The 22,813-nt window shown below is 48.1% G+C and overlaps 1 protein-coding gene across 4 annotated transcripts in view; it reads left to right on the top strand.

Annotated features, from left to right (window-relative positions):
- The window catches only part of LOC123762034 (B-cell lymphoma 6 protein homolog), a 64,323-nt gene that overhangs the window by 36,951 nt on the left and 4,559 nt on the right, over positions 1-22,813 (top strand). For 3 of the 4 annotated variants that reach the window (XM_069335797.1, XM_069335798.1, XM_045748221.2), the window contains exons 3-4: positions 10,741-10,800; positions 11,831-12,028. In XM_069335797.1, the coding sequence (XP_069191898.1) occupies positions 10,741-10,800; positions 11,831-12,028 (258 nt within the window). The remainder of the gene's footprint in view (positions 1-10,740; positions 10,801-11,830; positions 12,029-22,813) is intronic. The other variant, XM_045748222.2, reaches the window with a different exon arrangement.

Here is a 22,813-nt window from a genome sequence, read left to right as displayed (position 1 = left end):
CACCACTAACCACCACCACTAACTACCACCACTAACTACCACCAACCACCACCACTAATCACCACCACCACAGCCCCCAACAAGGCAGGACTCGTCAACACATGCACATGGTCCCAACAAGGTGTGTATTTATCTTGGCTATCTTGGGTAAGATAAGGCCCTTCCTCGCGCCCCCTCCCCCCCCCCCCTCTTCCCCTCCGCCAGGTATATCCCCCCCATCCTTCCCCTATCCCATTTGAGCCCCTGCTCTTCCAAATATAGATCATTCAACCCAAATTACGGTGTTGGTGATCTGTGGAGTGTGTGTGTGTGTGTGTGTGTGTGTGTGTGTGTGTGTGTGTGTGTGTGTGTGTGTGTGTGTGTGTGTGTGTGTGTGTCTGTGCTGGTGATGGTGAAGCTGTTGTGGTGGCAGAGCCTTGGTGAACCTCCTTGTCTTTACCTCTCACTGTCGATGCTTAACTCTCACCAAAATATAAAGACGGGAACTAAATATATATAAGGCAGTCCAATCACCGTATAGAAGGAAAAAGCAACATAAACTCGGGAATTATTCACGTGGGAAGACCTTAACTCTTGACCAACACAACACAGTAGCCGTCACAACTGCAACAACAGTGACAGGTTGGATAACAACAACTTCTCAAGCCAGAGATGCCAGGACCAGGATTCACGAAGCAGTTACGCAAGCACTTACGAACCTGTACATCTTTTCTCAATCTTTGGCGGCTTTGTTTACAATTATTAAACTGTTAATGAGCTCGGAAGCACCAAGAGGCTGTTTTTAATAATAACAACAGTTGATTTGGAAGTTGTCATGCATGTAAACTGTTTAATAAATGTAACCAAAGCCGTCAAAGATTGAGGAAAGATGTACATGCTTATAAGTACTTGCGTAACGGCTTCGTGAATCTGGCTCCAGATGAGTGAAGCAGACACTAGTACACTTCAAGACACTAGTGCTCTCTAGGGTGGAATATTCTGGTATACTTACACACCCATTCAAACCTGGAGAAATTGCTGACCTGGAGAACGTGCAAAGATCTTTTGATCCTAAAATCCACTCAATAAAACATCTGAATTATTTTGGACAACTTAAAAATTGTTATATATGTATTCTCTAGAGCGCAGGCGGGAGAGAAGCATAATTTATACTTGGAAAATATTCGAGTGACTGGTTCGAAATCTGCACACGGAAATAACACCACAGGAGACGAGGAGGCATGGCAGGATGTGCAGAATGGCCCCGTTGAAGAGCAGAGGTGCAACAGGTACTCTGAGAGAGAGAACTCTATCAACATCAAGAGCCCGAGACTCCAAGAGCCCTAAACAGGAGAGACTTATCTAGCAGATCTCTCACGACGTTCAAAAGAGAACTTGATGAACGCCTCTAAATGCTTCCGTCAACCGGGCTGTGATTCGTAAGTTTAGGCTGTGACCAGCCGCGTCTAACAGCCTGGTTGACCAGATCACCATCCAGGAGGCCTGGTCTGAGACCGGGCCGCGGGGACGTTGATCCTCGAAACAAACGCAAGGTAAAATGCGCATTTCATTCGGGTGGTGAGGAGTGATAGTGACGGAGGATGGTGAAGGTGGTGGAGGGATTGGGCGTGGGAGGGGGGGTCACCGGTGATGGTAGTGACCCCCCCCCCCATAACTACCCCATCTCCACCCACCTTTCACCTCCCCTTCCCATCTCTCCCCTCACTCAGGGCAGGTCTGACGCCACAGTTTCGATCCAGAGTGAGCATGGGTAGTATTGATCTCGTGGGGGGGGGGGGCACTAGCAGCATCCTCTCACACACACACACACACACACACACACACACACACACACACACACACACACACACACACACACACACACACACACAGAGAGAACTCTCTGTGGGGTTGAAAGTGTCTCACTGGTAGGCTTAGTCATATGTGTGTGTATGGTAGGTGTGGGGGCCCTACACCCCCTCCATGATGGGTGGGGGTACCCCCCCCCCCCATCAAGGAGCATGTCCATCCTTGCTGGGGGGGGGGTACATGGGGTAGGGGTGGGGGGGTAACTGGTGTCAGCCCCACACGTGATTCAGGGACTGTTGTTGGGTATTATAGTGAGGGTGCCCCGCTGTGTGGCAGCTGGCTGGCACTTGGTCACACTAGGGTGTGGTCACACACCTCGACACTTAGCTACACTAGCCCGGATGTGGCTCACCCACCTCTCGGCTGGGTCAGTGCCCTGGGTAAATACTGGTTTAGACATAGGGTTATTGCCTTATGAAGCAAATTACCAGGTAGCATAATTCACGGGGGAGATCACTGGAGTGTTTCAAGCGTAGGTTAGACATGTATGTGAATGAGTTTGGGTGCATATCCATAGGAGCTGCCTTGATGGACCTATAGTCCTGTTGCTGTTCCTTTTGTTTGTATGCTATTATGTTGTAGTGGTGCAGTGGTTGAGCGTGGGTGATGGTGGGTGATGGTGGGTGTTGGGGGGTGTTGGTGGGTGTTGGGGGGGGGGGTGTTACAGGTGTGGAGTGTGGGGGGGGGGGCACGGGTCACACTAGAGCACCAAGTGGTAAGAGTGGGCATGGTGAGGGTGTTGGGAGGGAGAGGGGTATGTATACATGCACCCCCTGATGTATGTGTATACTTACACCCCCTGGTGTATGTGTATACACCCCCCCCCTGGTGTATGAGCCTGCAGGCGCCGCTCCACCTCCTAACACACATCCTAACATTAGGAGTTCAATAGAGAGGAACTACTCTCTCGCTCCTCCTGCCAAACTTACCTTTAACATTGTGCAAGTTATCACAGTCGACACTTTCTTTTCTTTGTTGTTTAACTTGTTTAAGATTCAGCTACTGGGAACCAAAAGTTGCAAGTAGCACGGGCTATGGTGAGCCCGTGGTGGACTTACCTGGCACAGGGGGCGGGGCTGTAACTGTTTCTTCTTGTTCTTTTCTTTATTCACATGCAGTTATATAGGACTCTAATGTTGAAGGTGTCGTACATGTCACTCGCGCGCGTGTGTGTGTGTGTGTGTGTGTGTGTGTGTGTGTGTGTGTGTGGTGTGTGTGTGTGTGTGTGTGTGTGTGTGTGTGTGTGTGTGTGTGTGTGTGTGTGTGTGTGTGTGTGTGTGTGTGTGTGGTGTGTGTGTGTGGTGTGTGTGTGTGGTGTGTGTGTGTGGTGTGTGTGTGTGTGTGTGTGTGTGTGTGTGTGTGTGTACTCACCTAGTTGTGCTTGCAGGGGTTGACCTCTACTCTTTCGGCCCGCCTCTCATCTGTTAATTAATCAACTGTTACTAACTACTAACTAATTTTTTTCACAAACACACACACACACAGGAAGCAGCTCCGTAACAGCTGTCTAACTCCCAGGTACCTATTTATTGCTAGGCGAACAGAGGCATCATGGTGAAAGAAACTCTGCTCATTTGTTTCCGCCGGCGCCGGGAATCGAACCGGGCCACGGGATTACGAGTCCCACGCGCTTTCCACTCAGCTACCAGACCCTCTCAACCTGCTAATTGTCTTCAGTCTTAATCTCTCACGGCTCTACAAATCTCACTTTAGCCTCTTTGTCATTTATTATCTTGTACAAAAATTTCGTTTTGCTTTCCTTGTTTCTTAATGTCTATCTCCTATGGAGATAGAAATAGATTAGATTTCTATAGAAATCCTAAAATCTATTTCTTGAAGTAGATAGATTTCTATTCTCCCTTGAAGAATTGTCTTACTCTCATGTCTTCTCCATTATAGCCTGCTTGTCCTCTTCTGGCCACAACCACATAATCGGTGATCAATACTCTCTGGTCACTATTGCTGTTAGAGGTTCAGTGCTCTCAATGTTCATCTTGCTCTGTGTAGACCAGGTCTGCCCTTGATGGTTGCTCTACCTCTTATGTCAGCCCTCACTCACATATGTGATGTGATGTCTTATGTCAGCCCTAACTCACATATTGGCAAGTTCCTTTCTTCAACGTCGACCACCTTCATGATTCATGTCTCTTCACATATATATATATATATATATATATATATATATATATATATATATATATATATATATATATATATGTGTGTGTGTGTGTGTGTGTAGTCACCTAGTTGTGCTTGCAGGGGTTGAGCTTTGGCTCTTTGGTCCAGCCTCTCACCCGTCAATTTAATCGTGTACAGATTTCTGAGCTTATCGAGGTCCATCATCTCTACATTTGAAACTATAACAATAAGAGACGTGTGTGTGTGTGTGTGTGTGTGTGAGTGTGTGAGTGTAGGCGTGGCACTGGGGCCGGGCCTGGCGCGTGGGCAGTATTGATCAGTGAGGGGCGAGGGGTACATGCCACCCTTACCCCCTCACTAACAACCAGACCTCTCTCCTCTCCCAAAGCAACCCGCTCTACCCTAACTATCTCCCTTATCCCCTCTTCCACCCTATGTGGCTCACCCTCCACCCTAGAATGCCAGCAGCAGTGCCAGCCACGTGGCTCACCCTCCACCCTAGAGGGCCAGCAGCAGTGCCAGCCACGTGGGGTTTCCCTCTGGAAGCTGCACAACCAGCCGCTGGAAATCCTGCACCCCGGAAGGTAGTGACTCAGGGATAACTGCAGAAAAACTCAGACCGGAGTTTTAACGTTATCATTTTGTCTATCTTAGTGGTTGTTGGTGATGGTGTGGTTGTTGGTGTGGTGGTTGGCGAGGGTGTGGTGGTTGGCGAGGGTGTGGTGGTTGGTGTGGTGTGGTGGTTGGCGAGGGTGTGGTTGGCGTGGTAGTGGTGAGTGTGGTGTTGAAGGAGACGACGTGGTGGGTGTAGCAAGACACAAGGTGGTGCTAGCAAGAGAACACCCACTCCACCGCCCCCCCTCCCCCCCCGTTTGTGAGTGTCCCAGGGGGGGAGAGGGAGGAGGGGGCGGCGTCCCCCAACCATCGTCCACTCAGCCACCAGCCAGGCCGGTGTCCTCTATGGCTGCCCCTCGCCCACGGGTTCCTGGCCTCAGCCTCCACACACTCAGCAACACTTACAAGCAACACCACAGCACCTTGTGAACACACTTGTTCCTGGCGGCTGTAACACTATGACGTCACTGCCGATACACACACCATTTATATAATCCTAGAAACGGACACAGAAATGCCAGAGCAGATTTGTCTAGACTATTATATGCCCGGCTTAATGAATTGTCCAGCAGGTTTGGTCATATGATGGCTGGTCCAGTCACACCAGGAGAGGGGGGGGCGTGGGGGGGGTCATAAGTTGGTGACCGTCTGTATCTCGTATGAGAATGAGGAAAATCAACGGTGCAAGGACTGTGCCCTGAGGTACTGAGCTTTTCACTGTGCTTGTATTTGATTTGATTGATTGTTTCTCCTTGTGTCTGATTTGACAGGAAATTGAACATCCATCGCCCCACTTTACCTGTTATTCCTAGTGCCTTCATTGTGTGTGCTATTACTCCGTGTGCAGGCGAGGAGTCACAATAACGTGGCTGAAGTATGTGAACCAAACCACACACTAGAAGGTGAAGGGACGACGACGTTTCGGTCCGTCCTGGACCATTCTCAAGTCGACCATTCTCACAATCGACTTGAGAATGGTCCAGCACGGACCGAAACGTCGTCGTCCCTTCACCTTCTAGTGTGTGGTCTGGTCAACTATCACTCCATGGTCACACTTATCGAATACCATTGCTATGTCCGTGTATACCACACCTGCCTTCTGTTATTCTTCAAATACATCAGTGATTTTGTCATAGTGGTTGAGTAGCTGCGAAAGGCATGATATTCCCTTCATATTGACCTGGGTTGTGGAGATCATTGGTCTCCATACAACTGCAGATGTTACACTCAATTACTCTAGCAAAACTTGTATTATGTGGGACGTTAGGCCAACTGGTCTGTTTGTTCTTCTGGAGTACCGTCTGCGTTCTCTTTCTACGCTGCTGCTGCTGCTGCTGCGGCTGCTGCTGCTGCGGCTGCTGCGGCTGCTGCTGCTGCGGCTGCTGCGGCTGCTGCTGCTGCGGCTGCTGCTGCTGCTGCTGCTGCTGCTGCTGCTGCTCTTTCTGGCTGTAAGCAAAGGAACATGTCTCTCACACACCTTATATGCTTTGCCAGTGTGTTGTTGTATTCCTTGCCTGGGAGAGTTATTACTTAGAACAGGTTTCCCTCTGGATGTTTGAAAGTTCCAGGTTTATTTTGTCCAATCTGTCCTTTTATCATTAAAATTGAATTTATTGGATAACCCGTCTCGACTGAAAAATTTGTATGGACATATTATGAGTATGATTGGTGTTTGCACTTCAATGGTCTTGTGGTGTCTCTCTCTCCCTGCTCAAGGGCCTACCTTACCTTGAGGTTACCTTACCTACTGGCACTATATTTGCTGACCTCTACACTGTTGCAAGTGGCACCCAAAATGGTTATGGCGTCTACTTGACAAGGTTTAACTGGACTCTTCCTTGCATTCCTGAAAGACCCTGGAAGATACATCACTGAGGCCTTGGATATCCTTAACTATGTTTTTCCTTCATTAACTTATTTCGTGTGTTACTGTAAGTGGTTTACCTAGACAGTCAGACCAGTGGTCAGCGCCCTGTCATGGTGTCAGCAAGTGCAGTTAGGCAGCAGGCGTGTCAACACTGTCATTATCTAGGCATGTGGCGGGGTGGGTGGGAGTAGTGCCATGTGGACCGTGCCATGCAGGTGGATGCCACGATGCCATGCAGGGAGCAAGTGAATAGTTTACCGAGTCAGTGACTGGCACACCAGCAGGCAGGTTAGTGCCTTGTTGCTCACTCCCACTGTGTGCCTTGTAACCTGTCCACCACCGCCCACGGTATGGGGGCCCACTATCACCCATGGGATTGTTATGGGGCCCACTACCGCCCACGGTATGGGTATGGGGGGGCCTACTACCACCACTCACGGGATGGGTATGGGGCCCACCCTACACCTGGACCCTGCCACATGTGGCGGTAGTGCCCAGGTGTAGGGTGCAGGGTGAGGGTGGACGGGGCGTGTGCCCTGGCGGCACTCACACACACATGTTGGAAATATCGATCGGAGGGCGCGAGGCGTGCCGGGCAGCAGCAGCGGTGGTGGTGGTGGTGTCGCACGTGGCCCAGGCGCCTGGAGCCTCACCCAGTGTGGTGCTACCACACTCCCTCACCCCTACACCTCACCCACCCATGTAGCCCCATGTACCTACCACCTCACAACACGGTACATGTACCTACCGCCTCACAACACGGTACATGTACCTACCACCTCACAACACGGTACACGTACCTACCGCCTCACAAGACTCATGCACCTCCATCCTCGCCAGCTCTCCTCTCCCTCCTTCCCTACACACTCCGCCTCAGGGAGCACACACTTGACCGCCTCCATACCCAGCTCCCACTCCACCATAACCACCTCTTGCTCTCCACTACACCCCCTTACCTATCACTACACTACACTACGCCTTACCTTACCTATGGACTCTATCCTCCTTCCCCCTCTCCCACCCATTACAAGTCATAACTCCCCTCCCCTTGGCTACCTACCCCTTACCCATGCCTGCTCCCTTCTTCCGTAGCCCTTTAAACCCCATGCCTATGCCTGCCCCCCCTCCCCTAGCCCTTTAAACCCTCTTACAGTGGTAGTGTTGGGATCAATATTGGCGCTCACTCAGCCTCTTGTCAATCGATACAATACCCCAAACTAGGGAGAGTGTCTCTCAGACGGGCTGGAGAACACGGGTTCCTCTCCTGCAGCCCCTACGTCGTTAGCGGAGCCTCCCTCACCCCTCACACCTCACCCCTCACACCTCACACCTCACACCTCACCCCTCACCCCTCACCCCTCACACCTCACCCCTCACCCCTCACACCTCACCCCTCACACCTCACACCTCACCTTGAAGCACCCTTACACTTCCACTCTTGCTCTCAATCACCTATTTTAACGCACCTTTACCGTCTCAAGTTCTGTCCAGTATGTGATGGGGCAGGCTGAGACGGTGCTGAGCAGGCTGGGACGGTGATGGGGCAGGCTGGAACGGCGCTGAGCAGGCTGGGACGGCGCTGAGCAGGCTGGGACGGTGCCGAGCAGGCTGGGACGGCGCTGAGCAGGCTGGGACGGCGCTGAGCAGGCTGGGACTGTGCTGAGCAGGCTGGGACGGCGCTGAGCAGGCTGGGACTGTGCTGAGCAGGCTGGGACGGTGCCGAGCAGGCTGGGACTGTGCTGAGCAGGCTGGGACGGTGCCGAGCAGGCTGGGACTGTGCTGAGCAGGCTGGGACGGTGCCGAGCAGGCTGGGACTGTGCTGAGCAGGCTGGGACGGCGCTGAGCAGGCTGGGACGGTGCTGAGCAGGCTGGGACAGTATTCAGACAGACTGAGATGTATTGGGGCAGTGCTGGGACAAGCTGGGACAGTGCTGGGACAGGCAGGGGGTAACCCCGGGGCCCCACAGGGGGTCATGGTATTGATCGAGTGGGTGCGGGTAGTGGGTAAGGTGGGGAGGGGGGGGGGTGGGGGGTGGGACACAAGTGGGGTAGTGACGCGTGCCACGGGAAGCTGCTCCCCCCCCCTATTCTCCCCCATCCACCCAACACACATACGGCTGAGTGGACAGCGCTCTGGGGTCGTAATCCTAAGGACCCGGGTTCGATCCCCAGGGAAAAAGGGGTAGACATAAATGGGCAAAGTTTCTTTCACCCTGATGCTCCTGTTCACCTAACGGTAAATAGGTACCTGGGAGTTACACAGCTGCTACGATCTGCTATGTAGTAGACATAATAGAGGAGCAATCAATTGGTTAGAAAGGCGGGGTCCAAGAGCTAATTGCTCGATTCTGCAGATATAAATAGTAAACACACACACACACACAAATGAGCAAAGTTACTATCACCCTGATGCCCCTGTTACCTAGCAGTAAATAGGTACCCGGGAGTTAGTCAGCTGTCACAGGCTGCTTCCTGGGGGGTGTGTGTGGTGTGTGAAAAAGAAAGTAGTTAGTAAACATTTGATTGACAGTTGAGAGGCGGGCCGAAAGAGCAAAGCTCAATCCCCGCAAACACAACTAGGTGAATACACACACACACACACACACACACACACACACACACACACACACACACACACACCTGCTAACTCTCCCCCATCCAGTGACACCTGCGACCCCCTCCCCCCCACTCTGCTTCTCGTCCCCCCCTCACTCTCTTCCCCACCCATCCCCCTGCACCAAGAACCCCACCCCTTCACCCTTACCGCCCCCCCCCACCATGTCACCCTCACCGCACCCTACCTGTCACTTCACTTGCATCACTAATTACATTATGTTAAGTGTATTTTTGCGTGGGAGGGGGAGATGAGGGGGGGGGGGGGGGGTTTGCGGCATATATGTATGTCTGTCAACAAAGAAATCATCTCCTAGCAACACCCCCACTCGCTCACCCCTCCCCATCACCCCCCCCACCCCCACCCTACCACATTTATAAACGCCCACATCAAGTTTTGGGGGTTTCTTCCCCCCCCCATCTCCCCCACCCCACTTTATCCTCAAGCCACGCATTTTCCCCCTTTTCTCTGCCCATTTCTTCTCTCCTCCTTCCACTCTAGTAATCATTCCTCTCCATCACAACGTACATCAGACCTCAAGCTGGTGTGTGCAGCTCTAGGGGGCCTAGAACGACCCCCACCTCGCCTCAAATAAGATGATCTCAGAATCGGACAAGATTCAGCATTGATAATGTTATAACAAGAGGGCGTGGCTAGACACAGGTGTGTCACAGGGAGGCGTGGCAGGTGTGTCACAGGGAGGCGTGGCAGGTGTGTCACGAGGAGGCGTGGCAGGTGTGTCACGAGGAGGCGTGGCAGGTGTGGCACGAGGAGGCGTGGCAGGTGTGACACACAACTTAACCAACACCTTTGTTACAGTGTTGCATCAAAGCAACACTAGTAAAACTATTGGGTTGTATGTTTTTCCGGGCGTGTATATTTTGTGTTCTGAGAGACAGAGAGGGGGGGGGGTTGAGGGAAAGGAAGAGGAAGGGGTGAGGTAGTAGGGGCTGGTGGAGAGTAGAAGGGGAAGGGTAGAAGGGTAGATTTGTGATGAGAGGAAAAGTGAGATCATACTCTTTGTATTAGTTATCGAGAGACATCCATTAAATTCACAATGGAAATTTAACAAAGCTCTTTATCATTCATAGATGTGTTCATTTATAAATGTGACATTACTTTGTCTATTATTTTGGTGTTACTGCTCAGGCTGCGGTTGTTATCTAGTGTTTATCTGGGGGGCAGAACTGGTGTGATCTTTGATAGATGCTGGTTGTTAGTGTCTTGAAAGAGTTGTTATATTGCCCCAACACTGAGATCCCCGAGGATAACAGTCCACAAGCAGACACGACAACATTCGTCTTTTCCAAAGATCACTTGGTACATAGATCACAAAGTACTCACACTTGGATCGTGAGAGTACTTCATGAGCAAGTTGAACCTATTTTTTTTTTTTACCTGGGGAAGCAGGTGTATGGGGGTGGGGGACTGTTGCTGGGTACCTGGGACTGATACCGGGGACTGTTGCTGGGTACCTGGGACTGATACCGGGGACTGTTGCTGGGTACCGGGGACTGTTGCTGGGTACCTGGGACTGATACCGGGGACTGTTGCTGGGTACCTGGGACTGATACCGGGGACTGTTGCTGGGTAGCTGGGACTGATACCGGGGACTGTTGCTGGGTACCTGGGACTGATACCGGGGACTGTGTTCTAGGTGGCGCAGAGTGTGATCGAGCTTGACCGAGGCCAGGAGGACGCCAAGACCACCTTCATCGTAAGTCTCCTGGACCCCTTCCCCCCCCCCCCCCCCCGCACACACATGGACTGATGCTCTGATGCTTCGTCTCTTATCTTCCTGTCTTCCCTAGTGTGTGTACACCCCCCCCCCTAGTCCCCGTCCTCCCTAGTTCCCACCCTCCCCCAGTCCCCACCCTCCACACCCACCCCAGTTCCCACCCTGTAGACACTCCCCAGTTCCCACCCTCTCACCCACCCCAGTTCCCACCCTCTCACCCACCCCAGTTCCCACCCTCTCACCCCTCCCCCAGTTCCCACCCTGTAGACACTCCCCCAGTTCCTACTCTGAGTATCTGTTGACCATTCATTTTTGTTTTCTCTGTTTTTCGAATTTGTTGCAGTTAAGGTTAAGACAGTCGAGACAGCACGTGAGGCGGGAGCTGCACCTCCTCTCTTCGATTGTGTTATTATTTCTTATTATTTATCATGCAACTACAGTATATTGGTTATTAATATTACTGTATGATTTCTCCTGGTTTTTGTTATGTTGATTTGCGCCTGTGAATATGCGAGGCCAGTTTGTGTAGAGTTGTGTCACTCCTTGTATTGTTGTAGTGAGTGTGCCAGTGTTGTGAGGGACGTGGTGAGTGTATAGCTCTGCCGCGGCACCCACTTCTACCTCTGCCTACCTCTCTCTCTTCCTCCCTCCCTCCCCTCTCTCTTCCTTCCTCTCACTCTTCCACCCCCCCTCTCCCTCTTCCCCTTACTCTTCCACCCTCTCTCTCTCTGCAGTACTTGCTGTACGGCCTCCTTATATATGGTAACGTCTGCAGTTTTAACGGCTATTTTGCAATATATTGTGATCAATGTTTTGCTATTTTTGTTCATGATTGATGATGCCGTTCTCTCATGTAACCACGTGTCTGTGAAACTATTATAATAGTTTAGATCATAGATACAGTTCCCCCCTCTTCTTCCACCACCCTTTCTGCTTCCTCTTCTTCGTCTGCTACTTCGTCGTCTCCTCCTACCGATGGACTGGTATATCATAGTATGTTGTATTTCAGGAAGGGTACATCAGCGGGGACTCGCCACACCCGGTGTACCTGGTGTCCAGTGTGGGGGGCTTGGCGGCTGCTGTCACCTCCGGCAACTCCACCCCTTCCCACGACGTCAAGGTGGAGGAGGAGGACCCCCTCGACGACAACAACTCCTTCAGCGACGATCCAACTTCGGGCATGGGCGATAACGACGAGTCATCCATGGTACGTTTCTCTTTTACTTGTATTCACTGCAATGACCTCTATCTGACGGAGAGGGGGTTGTAAGGTGGTGGTGGTGTTGGATACCGAGCTCAGACTATCAGGAGGTCGTTGTGAGGTGGTGGTGGTGGTGCTGGATGCCGAGCTCAGACTATTAGGGGGTCGTTTTAAGGTGGTGGTGGTGTTGGATACCGAGCTCGAACTATCAGGGGGTCGTCGTGAGTTGGTGGTGGTGTTGGACGCCGACCTCAAACTATGAGGGAGGGATCGTTGTAAGGTGGTGTTGAACGATGAGGCGTGGCCATGAGGGTTAATGGTGTTGTCTGACGTTTACTGGCGAACTCAATAGCCAAATGTGACGTGCGTGCGTGTGTGCTTGCTTGCGTGTGTGTGGGGGGGGGGTTGTGTGGGTGTGGCTGAGTGTGAAGAGTGAGTATAGTGATGGTAGTGAGTGCGGAGGGTGGTATGTGTAGTGAAGTGTTATGAATGTGTAGATGTCGTATGGTAGGTTCAAACCACCATAACTACTGGAGGAGGAATGTGTTGTGGAGTAAGCTCACACCACTTTGTTTACACGTGGGACTCTTGGAACATCACTAATTGCTCACCTATGAGAAGAAAGTTATATGATCAAAGCACGGAATAAAATCACAGATTGATTAATTCCATTTAATGTTATATGTATAAAAAAATTGTAAAGAAAAAAGTGTATGGACGATGAGCTTTAGTAGACAAAGTTGTGCTGGCGTGAGCTTTATCACACACAGCATGACTTTGTCTGGATATAATGGCTCCACTTTGAACTGTTTTCTCTCTCTCTCTCTCCCTTCTCTCTCTCCCTTCTCTCTCTCTCTCGTATGACAGTTGCCAACTAGATGTTATGTGCATGTTTCTAATGTTGATAATATCTAGCTGATTGCCTGCTGCATGGGTGGAGGTTCCAGTTACTGTAATATTGTAGCATATTTTGGCAAGTTGAGTGCTTGCTGCTCATAATGTTTGCTCAGACAATTAATGTATTATTGTAATTTATTAATTCCTTCTTAAGTTTAGCTTATCTTTGCCAGTTTCATTTACTTGTATTGCAAAACAAATATTAATTGACTAACTAAAGAATAACAATATAACATTGAAGCTAACAATTTAATCCTTGCCAGACCTATAATGATGTAGGTGTAGTGTAGTGTGACTAACAAATTTGCCCGCACGCCAGATTAGCTGCCAAAGTGTAGAATTATTCAACAGGTCAGTTGGTTTCTAAATTGATTTAACCCGCAATTTGATAATGTTGCTAGGAGTTAGTTCCGCTGATGACATGTGAAGGTAATACTGTTTAGTTAATGCAAAGAGATTGATGTATCAGCATCATTATGCATTCAGACCAGCTTTGAGGGATGTTGTTAATGTAGAGCGTTGTAGGTGTCCAGACTAGTGAGAACATCGTCTAAGTCGGGGGTTCTGAACTGGGAATGCTCACACCGACAAGAGGTGTGAGCACCGCTTTCTTAAGGGAGTGAGTTAGTTGTCAATATAGACAACAAACCACAATGTATCTGTTATTAATTCCAATGACAATACAGTACTGTATATTCTTTCATCAGTTCGGGGAAAAGGCACGAGAAGGGTATAGTGGCTTGGAAGGGGTAGGAACAGGCAGGACAGTTAAGAATCACAATCTTACAGGGTGCTTTTGAGTGTTGAAGGAGTCATCCAGTAAGATGTCAGCTATTCTCTAGTACTCAGAGAGAAGCTAATTTAGTTATTAGTGAAGAAAACATGACTAGGATGATCCAAGACCACAATTGGTAACAAGTTGAGACATTTACAATTTGAACAGTTTCTGGACATCAGAACAATTTAATGCCTTAGTATTATTCTGAAGGTTGAATTGCTCTTAGTTGTAGTGATCACCTGTAGGTAAAACTGGGTCCAGCTATTATTAATGAGTTGGCTGCTAGAGAAGGCAAAGCCTTAGCAATAAGCTGTGGGATGGTAAGAGTTTCTCTTGAGGTTGTGACAATGCATTAAAATTAGAACCATACCACTGACTGATAGAAATAGATAAAACCCATCACAGGCCATTAGAACTTTGTTTACGAACTGTTTATCTGAGTTTGAAAAGCTACTACTGAAGCCTTTGTGGCGATTGGCTGAATTACTATGAGGGAGTCAGAAAAAACTAGATGTAGTTATCAGTGTGCAGTAGGTATGATCTAACCAAGTCATGGAGAAGGATAAGGAGGAATAGGTAGAGGATACGTGGCGTGCGGGCAGAGGAGGTGACTGTGGCGGTGGTTGCAGGCTGGGTGCTTCAGCGAGGACCTGCTGGGGATGGCCCGTGACAAGTTGACGTACCCATGTCGCTACTGCGGGAAACGTTTCACCCAGACGGGCACCTGCCGGCGCCATGAGAGGCTCCACACCGCCCCCAACAGCTTCAAGTGCCCCATCTGCCAGAAGGGCTTTAACCGCAAGTACCGTCTGAAGGAGCACATAGTGGCCTCACACCCTCACCACTCGGAGGAAGGAGACCTCTCCCTCATCATCAACACCTCTGCCACGACCCTGGCGTGAGGGCGCGGTGCCGGCCTGGGGAGGAAGGGTGGCAAGCGGTCCCAGCCCCGCCTCATCCTCCCCAGCCCCCATCTGCCCCCCACACAGCCTTCCCCTCATGCCCCCCACCACTTGCTTGAGGCTGGAGGCTTCCTGATCGCAGCATGACATTAACACAAGTAGTATAAGTGCTGCTCTACCCAGCATTTTCCTCAGTCCAAAGACAGTACAGGTTAAATGCTACCAAAGTCCCTTATACGACTAACCTTTAACCACTAACATTCCATTAATCACTAACCCCATTGAGTTCAAACGAGTCATAGGTGTAATACGTTAAAACCAATCATGCAGAGAATCATACCAAATGAGTTTTTGTACTGAGTCAGTGTTATGTACTTAAGTCGCAATGCTCGACGTCGCAGTGGACGCCGCCGGCCCAAAGACTTCTTACCAAAGCTTGTGTGTACTTATGTTGTGAGTGAGCCTCAGCTGCCCTACCGGCAGTGTTGTGGGCGAGCCTTAGCTGCCCTTCCGGCAGTGTTATGGGTGAGTCTTAGCTGCCCTGCCGGCAGTGTTATGGTGAGCTCAACTACCCTGCCAGCAGTGTTCTGGGCAAGCCTCTGCTGCCCTGCCGGCAATGTTGTGGGTTCATTCATTTGCTGACATCTGCCACTTACTAGATTTATAGAGTAATGACCATTTTTTATATTCAATAATTTGTATATTTATTGATTTCCTTTTCTACAACACAAACTGTGATAGGAGAATCTTTAATTAGTTTTAAGCCGGCACCATTAATAATTTTCTTGTTTTATACATTATTTTTAAATAGTTTATTTTGTACCTCATTCTTGTGTCCCACTGAAACTTAAGAGAGGGTCCAGGATTGTTTACAGACATATGTTGGCTCACCTGCCCATGACCTTGTTGACCTTAGGTCAAGGGTCATATATGGCAGAGACATTGGGTCACACTGTCTGACTTATTCTGTAAATTTGGTTGAATCATCCAGTACCTCACTCATGTCTGCGGTGCAACAGGGAACCATAGCAATGCTCCCACCATGATCACTGCTACACACTCAGTATGGAAGTCACACTAGCTTGCTGAATGACAGAGATTGAGTAGTGAACCCAGAGTGAATCCCTCAGCCTGTCATCCTAGGCTCAGGGATGCCTTCCTATAATGAACCCATCAGCCTGTCCTAGGCACAAGGTGGTCTTCCAAGCATGTGCCCCATATCTGCCCTTCTTGGCACCCAGTACAGTACAGTCAATACTAGTCAAAAAAAAAAAAAAAAAGAGGCCCAACACCCAAGACTTAAGACAAACTTGGGATCGAGCCTTTGTACATCTAGATTTTGACAGAGGAAAGCATTTGGAACAGTGCAAAGTGAGGTGGAGGACAATGTCTCCCTTGCACTGTGCCTGCTTCCCTTGCCACCTCAGAGTTCTGTTGTCTTGCCAGCCACCCAGGTACACAATTCCCCTCTGTTACCCTGTACGAGTCCCCAGCTTGTGTCCTTGTAAACATTTTCCCTCTCCAACTTTGTAACTGAATCTTACTGTGTTTTCTCCTTTCTCTTTTGTTCCTATCATTTATATATTATTCACAGCATCACCATTAGCCACCTCTTGGTTTCCCCTTTCACCTTCAAAAGTACTTACGTGATCTCCCATCAAAAGCTCCATGTATCATGACAACCGTTCCTTGTAAGGCTCAGGTGTTGTTGTGGTACAGTCTTCCAGTTAGAGGGTTGGCAAGGGCACCCAACACTTGAATCTCAGTGACCAAGTAGTGTAGGATCCCTCGAAGCCATCTCGTAGGACATGGCATCTATACAATGCATAAATATATATTTTCTTATCTGTAACTTTCATTCTGCCATCATTTGGAGGATTGAATCTCAAGATTATGCCTGAGGTTGGTCCCAAAGAGGTGATTTCAGTTTTACAGAAGGCAAATTAAGGCATAAAAGTTTATCCTGGCTTTGGCTGTAGTTGTTATTGTTCTTTTAATTATAACAATGCCATTTTGACCCTCTGTATATTCTTAATCTCATATTCTTCACATTTTCCTTCCTAAGACTGCTGTACTTTCCTCTGAAGATTATCATCTCTACATTTTCCCTACTCTCTCCTCCTCGCAGTTACCTCATTAAGTCCTTTTTCCTACTTTTTCATCCATGCCCATGCAGCCATCTTCCTATATGAGCCAGGCTCCGGCCCTGCCTGGCCCTTAAAGCCACCAGCCCTGTCACCGCAGACACTCACCATCTCCATGTCACACACATCAAACCTCCCGCAGATTTCTCTTATATTTTTGTCTTATGTTACTGCAGCATTTAGAGTATTTTGAGTCAGGTTGTTATATGTTATATGTTTTAATTTTACTGGTATGCCTATTATTTGGTGTACAGTTCAGTATTTGGTTTTATAATGCAGGGAGGAGGTAGGCACCCCTAACTGAAAGTGGCATATTAAGCCACGAATGGGGGTGGGTACTGCCTTCTCCTCAAGGTTCTCCTCACGCACTGAGCCAGGCGCTGACCTACCTGCCTGCCTCCACACTAATCCCACTTGCCCAGTGAACTGCATCCACACACATCCCACATGCCCAGTGAACTGCATCCACACACATCCCACATGCCCAGTGAACTGCATCCACACACATCCCACTTGCCCAGTGAACTGCATCCACACACATCGCACTTGCCCAGTGAACTGCATCCACACACACATCCCACATGCCCAGTGAACTGCATCCACACACATCCCACTTGCCCAGTGAACTGCATCCACACACATCGCACTAGCCCAGTGAACTGCATCCACACACACATCCCACATGCCCAGTGAACTGCATCCACACACATCGCACTTGCCCAGTGAACTGCATCCACACACACATCCCACATGCCCAGTGAACTGCATCCACACACATCCCACTTGCCCAGTGAACTGCCTACAGGCACATCACACCAACCAAACCTCTGATCACTTACAACACATAAGAAGAGTTGAATCTGTCTTATGCAAATCCTAAGAAATTAATCTTAATACTGTGATTGATTTAGACGTTGTTTTCTCATTATAATATAATTCTTGAACAAATTGAAACAAACATTAAAACAAGTTTCTTCATTACAAGACCATAAAGCCTGTCGGACAGGTAGGAGTCACCTCGTGAAGACGGCAGCAGTGTCACCGCCTGGCTCGCCCGCAATACCTGTGTATAGTTGCACCAGTCTCAGTTGCACCCGTTAAGTTTAAGTATTTCAGATTGCACCCTTTCTAAGTCACGGATCTCAGTTTCAATGAGTGGGAGCTGTAGAGCCCAGTGCAAGATATCAAGGGTTCCAGAGCCAGTTTATTGGCATCTTCAGTGGTAAGGCCTAGTGTGGCTCTACACTGACTTTGTCAGCAGTGGCTGTGTGGTGCCTTGTGTCCTGCTTCTCCAAACTGCAGCTTCCCATGTTATTTTTATGTAAAATGTATTATTTTGTTAATGTTTGGATTGAGTGGGAGTCAAGGGTTAGTCAATAAAAGCTTAGAGCAGGCGTGAGAGCTGCTACACCCAAATGAGAATGAAAGTGAGAGAAAGAAAGAGGAAGAGCATCAGCCTAAGCCCTGAGATAGGCTTAGGTTGGCACCACACACTCACGCTGCCTTGGTACTTAACCAATGTTTATACGAGTTTACACTGGTTGGCACAGAAGTTCCTTAGCCCTTAAGTTCACACTATCTGTAACCAAACAAGTGCAGCACTAAATCCCACTGGGAAGACAGATCTGTGCCAGCTGTGACTTATAGACTATGTGACACATCTTGAGATGTGCCTATTGTGTAAACTTAGTTTTTATTATTGTATGGAAGACAAATATTGCAGCTGCCACATTTAGCGGCTGTTACATGTGTTTTGCCCAGGTGTGTATGTGTTCGAGAGTCTATTTTGTGTACCTAGCAGGTGTCTGTGACGCGTGAATTATGAGAGCGCGTCCTGCTCAACTACTGTAGGAACTTGCCCCTCGCCCCTCCCTGCCCTCCAGCCCTCCATCACCAGAATCCATATTTATAACTCCCCACTGCAGCCTTCCAACCATTGTTTAATGTACTTAAGCCTGAACACGTCTGAGAGGAATGATTTCGACCGGTGATGTGAGGGCGGGCAACATGCTGCTCTAGGGATTCTGGTCTGAGCACCACTTACCTTCCTGACATTTTGAGAGATGGATCCATTACTTTCTCAGTCCCTTAAGCCCTAATACACAGGGCTCTGACTCATGCTCTCAAGACATATGACTGTAAACAGTAATGTCGGCACAGTCTTACCAGCATATCCAGCAGTGAGCCATTTCTTGCCAGTTGATCACCATCCAGTTATATAAGGCATTCCAGCCAAAATAAGACATTCCAGTGACATTCCATTACAAAAGGATGTTTGAGACAAGTCAATGGGTTGGCTAACTTATGTCTTTCCAGACAAGCTTCCCTATCTAATTTGGAAGGTCATTGTAGCTGGAGTAGGTTATTATAGCTGAATAAGTCATTGTAGCTGGGGTCATTATAGCTGAGTAGGCCATTCTGGTTGAAGAGGAGATTCCTGTTGAGTAAGTAATTTTGATGAAGGTGGTGATTCCTGTCAAGGTCATTCCAGATGAAAAGGCCATTTCAGTTAAATAGTTCATTCCAATCAAGTAGGTCATTCCAGTCGAGTAGATATGAACATAAGGGGACATAACAGAACGGGGAATTCTATCTCCCAGGTTACCACCCACCATTCACAAAGGACAGAACAACAAGAGCAGGTGGGGTGATGCTATATGTGAAAGAGGACCAGAATGTTACCAAAAATGAGAAACTGAACACCATGGGTTCCTCAGTCTGTATGGTGCAACATATTAACCCGGAATGGTACCAAAATGACTGTGGATGTACAGTATGCTACAGGGCTGACAAAGCAGCAGCAGAGGAAATTACAAATCTGCATAATGTGATCATTGCACCATCTGAAACCCAAACCCTAATAATGGGTGACTTTAACCACGAGACCATAGATTGGATCAATATAACATCACAAGCAGAAGGTGAACAATTTCATGACCTTGTGTAGGAGTGGCCTCAGGCCTGGCTTGGGGAATAGAAGAACTCCCAGAACCCTCTCCAGGTATGCTCTCCAGGTAGGACTCCTTCCTCATACAGCATGTGGTAGAGCCCACATGTGGTAACAGTATACTAGATCTTGTGCCGACTACAGAAGAGGGCATTGATCAAATTCATGTGGGGGAAACACTAACCCCCCTTCGTGCGACCACCATACAGTACTTTACAATGGACTACGAATATAGAAACCCACATAAAGGTCAAAGAAGAGGAATTTCTACATTACTAGTGAGGTGACTATCAAGGAATGAGAGGAACTGCAAACCATCTCTTGGAAAGACCTGATGAGCGAACATGGTACTGAAGCATCATGGCAAGATTTCAAGAGGGGTCATGATGGAACTTGTTCAAAAATATGTGCCGAAAAGAAGACAAGAAAGAGAACTCGGTGGCTGACACAGGTTGTAAAACGAGCACTGGTAACCAAGAGGAATCTTTGGAGAATGTATACAGCCATGATAGATGTCATTGGTTATGAGTTATACAAAAGGACACTAAACTCAGCCACTCAGAAAATCAGATCAGCCAAAAGAAACTATGAAAAAAATTGCCCAAAACACAAAGAAAGATCCAAAATCATTCTCCGCCTGTATAAGAGGTAAAACCAAAACAAAAAGACTCAGTTGGACCCTTAATAGATCAGGCTAACTAAGCTGTAATGAATGATAAAAGGGCAGCAATCACTCTAAATGATTATTTTACATCAGTGTTCACACTCGAAAGGTTGGATGACATGACATCACTCACACAAATGTTTGAAGGAGGGAAGGAGAATGAATTTAGGGATATACCCATAACATGCAAAATAATTAGAAATAACATTGACAAGCTAAAAGACCTAAAGCCCCATGTGTGGATGGAATCCAGTCCAAATTCTTAAAGGAACTGGCAGAAGAGCTATGCCAGCCGCTGAAACTACTTTTCACGAAATCCCTGGACCAAGGAGTAGTCCCTCTAGATTGGAAATGTGTAAATGTTATCCCTATTTTCAAAAAAGGCAGAGAGCTCCACAGAAAACTACTGGCCGATCAGCTTGACATCACACATCTGCAAGCTCATGGAGAGAATCCTCAGGGAGGGAGTCATTCACTATCTTTCAGTGAACAACCTTGTACAATTGGCACAACGTGGATTTGTTAAAAACAAATTGTGCATTACAAATTTGCTCACATTTTGGGAAAATGTAACCAGCTACTCAGAGGCCTTCCAGTGGATGTAGTATACATGGATTTTGCTAAAGCTTTTGATAAGGTACCACATGAAAGATGGGCAAGGAAATTACAAGCCCGTGGAATAAATTATTAGAATGGATAAAACAATTGTTGAAGGAAATAAAGCAAAGGGTTGCTCTAAATGGAAATGAATCGGAATGGAAAAATGTATTAAATGGGGTGCCATAAGGGTCCATTTTGGGACCTACCCTTTTTGTCATATACATCACATAGGCGAGAATATTACAAACCACATCATCAAATTTGCAAATGACAAAAATCTATGGCTAGGTGATAAAATGATGATATTGAAGCCTTACAAAGAGATCTATATAAACTCCACAAATGGTCAGAAGATTGGCAAATGCTTTTTAATATCGACAAATGCATGACCCTGCATGTGGGCCATGACAACCCATGCCACGACTAACAAATTAATAGCATTACATTACAGCAGACTGATGAAGAAAAGGACCTTGGAGTCTAGATCCACCACTCATTAAAAGTTGCACAACAGGTGGGAGCAGCAGTCAGAAAAGCTAACCAAACTCTTGGGATAATCAAGCGTACTTTTGACTACAAGGAAAAGGTAATGGTCCAACTGTATAAATCTCTGGTGCACCCTCACTTAGATTACTGTATCCAAGCATGAAGACCTCATTTTTAATTTTAGAAGGACATAGCTGCTCTGGAGAAGGTGCAACACTGAGCAACAAAAGTCATTGCAGAGCTAATTCATCTCTTATATCAGGAATGCTTGAAGGCCACAGGGTTAACAATACTGCAAAGCAGGCATGACAGGGTGGATCTCGTTGAAACTTTTAAAATACTGAACAAGTTAGAGGATGTTGATCAGGATATTTTCTCCAGAAGGTCAGATGTAACACAAACAAGGAGCAATGGTTTCAAGCTCAACAAGCCACAATGTAGGACTGAGAACAGTTGATGCTTTTTCACCCAGAGGGTTATTAACCCAGGGAACCGCCTACCCACTGAAGCTGTAACTGCCAAAACTGTGCTTAATTTCAAAATATGCCTGAAAAAGATCATTAAGGCAAATGGGGGGGGGGGGGCCTTCGACAAGCAGCTGTCTTCCTGTCCTCATCGAGGCCACTAGGGATAGTGGCCCTCAAGTAAATCAGATCATATGAGTCGAGTAGGTCATTTCAGTCAAGTAGGTCATATCAGTTGAGTAGGTCATTCCATTTGAGTAGGTCATTCCAGTCAAGTAAGTCATTCTGATCGAGTAGGCCGTTTCGGTTGAAGAGGCCATTCTGAGCGAGTAGGTCATTCCAGCCAAAGTCATTCTACAGTAGTTTAATAGTTCATTATAGCTGTGTAAGCCATTCCAGTTGAACACGTTATTAGAGTACGTTATTATTATCCAACATGACAGGTGATTCCACTCGCACTGTTCTAGGCTGATATATCATACCATTGTTAGCATTTTGGTCCAGAGTTTCTTGCCCAACTGGTCATTTCTGCAGAAAGTTATTTCTTCACCTTCATGAGTTTATAGAGCCACCCTCGTAGCCTCGTAGCCTGGTGGATAGCGCGCAGGACTCGTAATTCTGTGGCGCGGGTTCGATTCCCGCACGAGGCAGAAACAAATGGGCAAAGTTTCTTTCACCCTGAATACCCCTGTTACCTAGCAGTAAATAGGTACCTGGGTGTTAGTCAGCTGTCACGGGCTGCTTCCTGGGGGTGGAGGCCTGGTCGAGGACCGGGCCGCGGGGACACTAAAGCCCCGAAATCATCTCAAGATAACCTCAAGATAACCCTTCCCAGTAGCCCTTTGTTGATCATGGCGGCTGATTGGATTGCTTTGACCATATTGTTTGGCTGCTTCTGCAATAATCATC

This window comes from Procambarus clarkii, chromosome 34 (genome assembly GCF_040958095.1).
Source record: "Procambarus clarkii isolate CNS0578487 chromosome 34, FALCON_Pclarkii_2.0, whole genome shotgun sequence".
NCBI lineage: Eukaryota > Metazoa > Arthropoda > Malacostraca > Decapoda > Cambaridae > Procambarus > Procambarus clarkii.
Note: the sequence above shows the minus strand (reverse complement) of the source record. Positions and strands in the feature narration are given on the sequence as shown.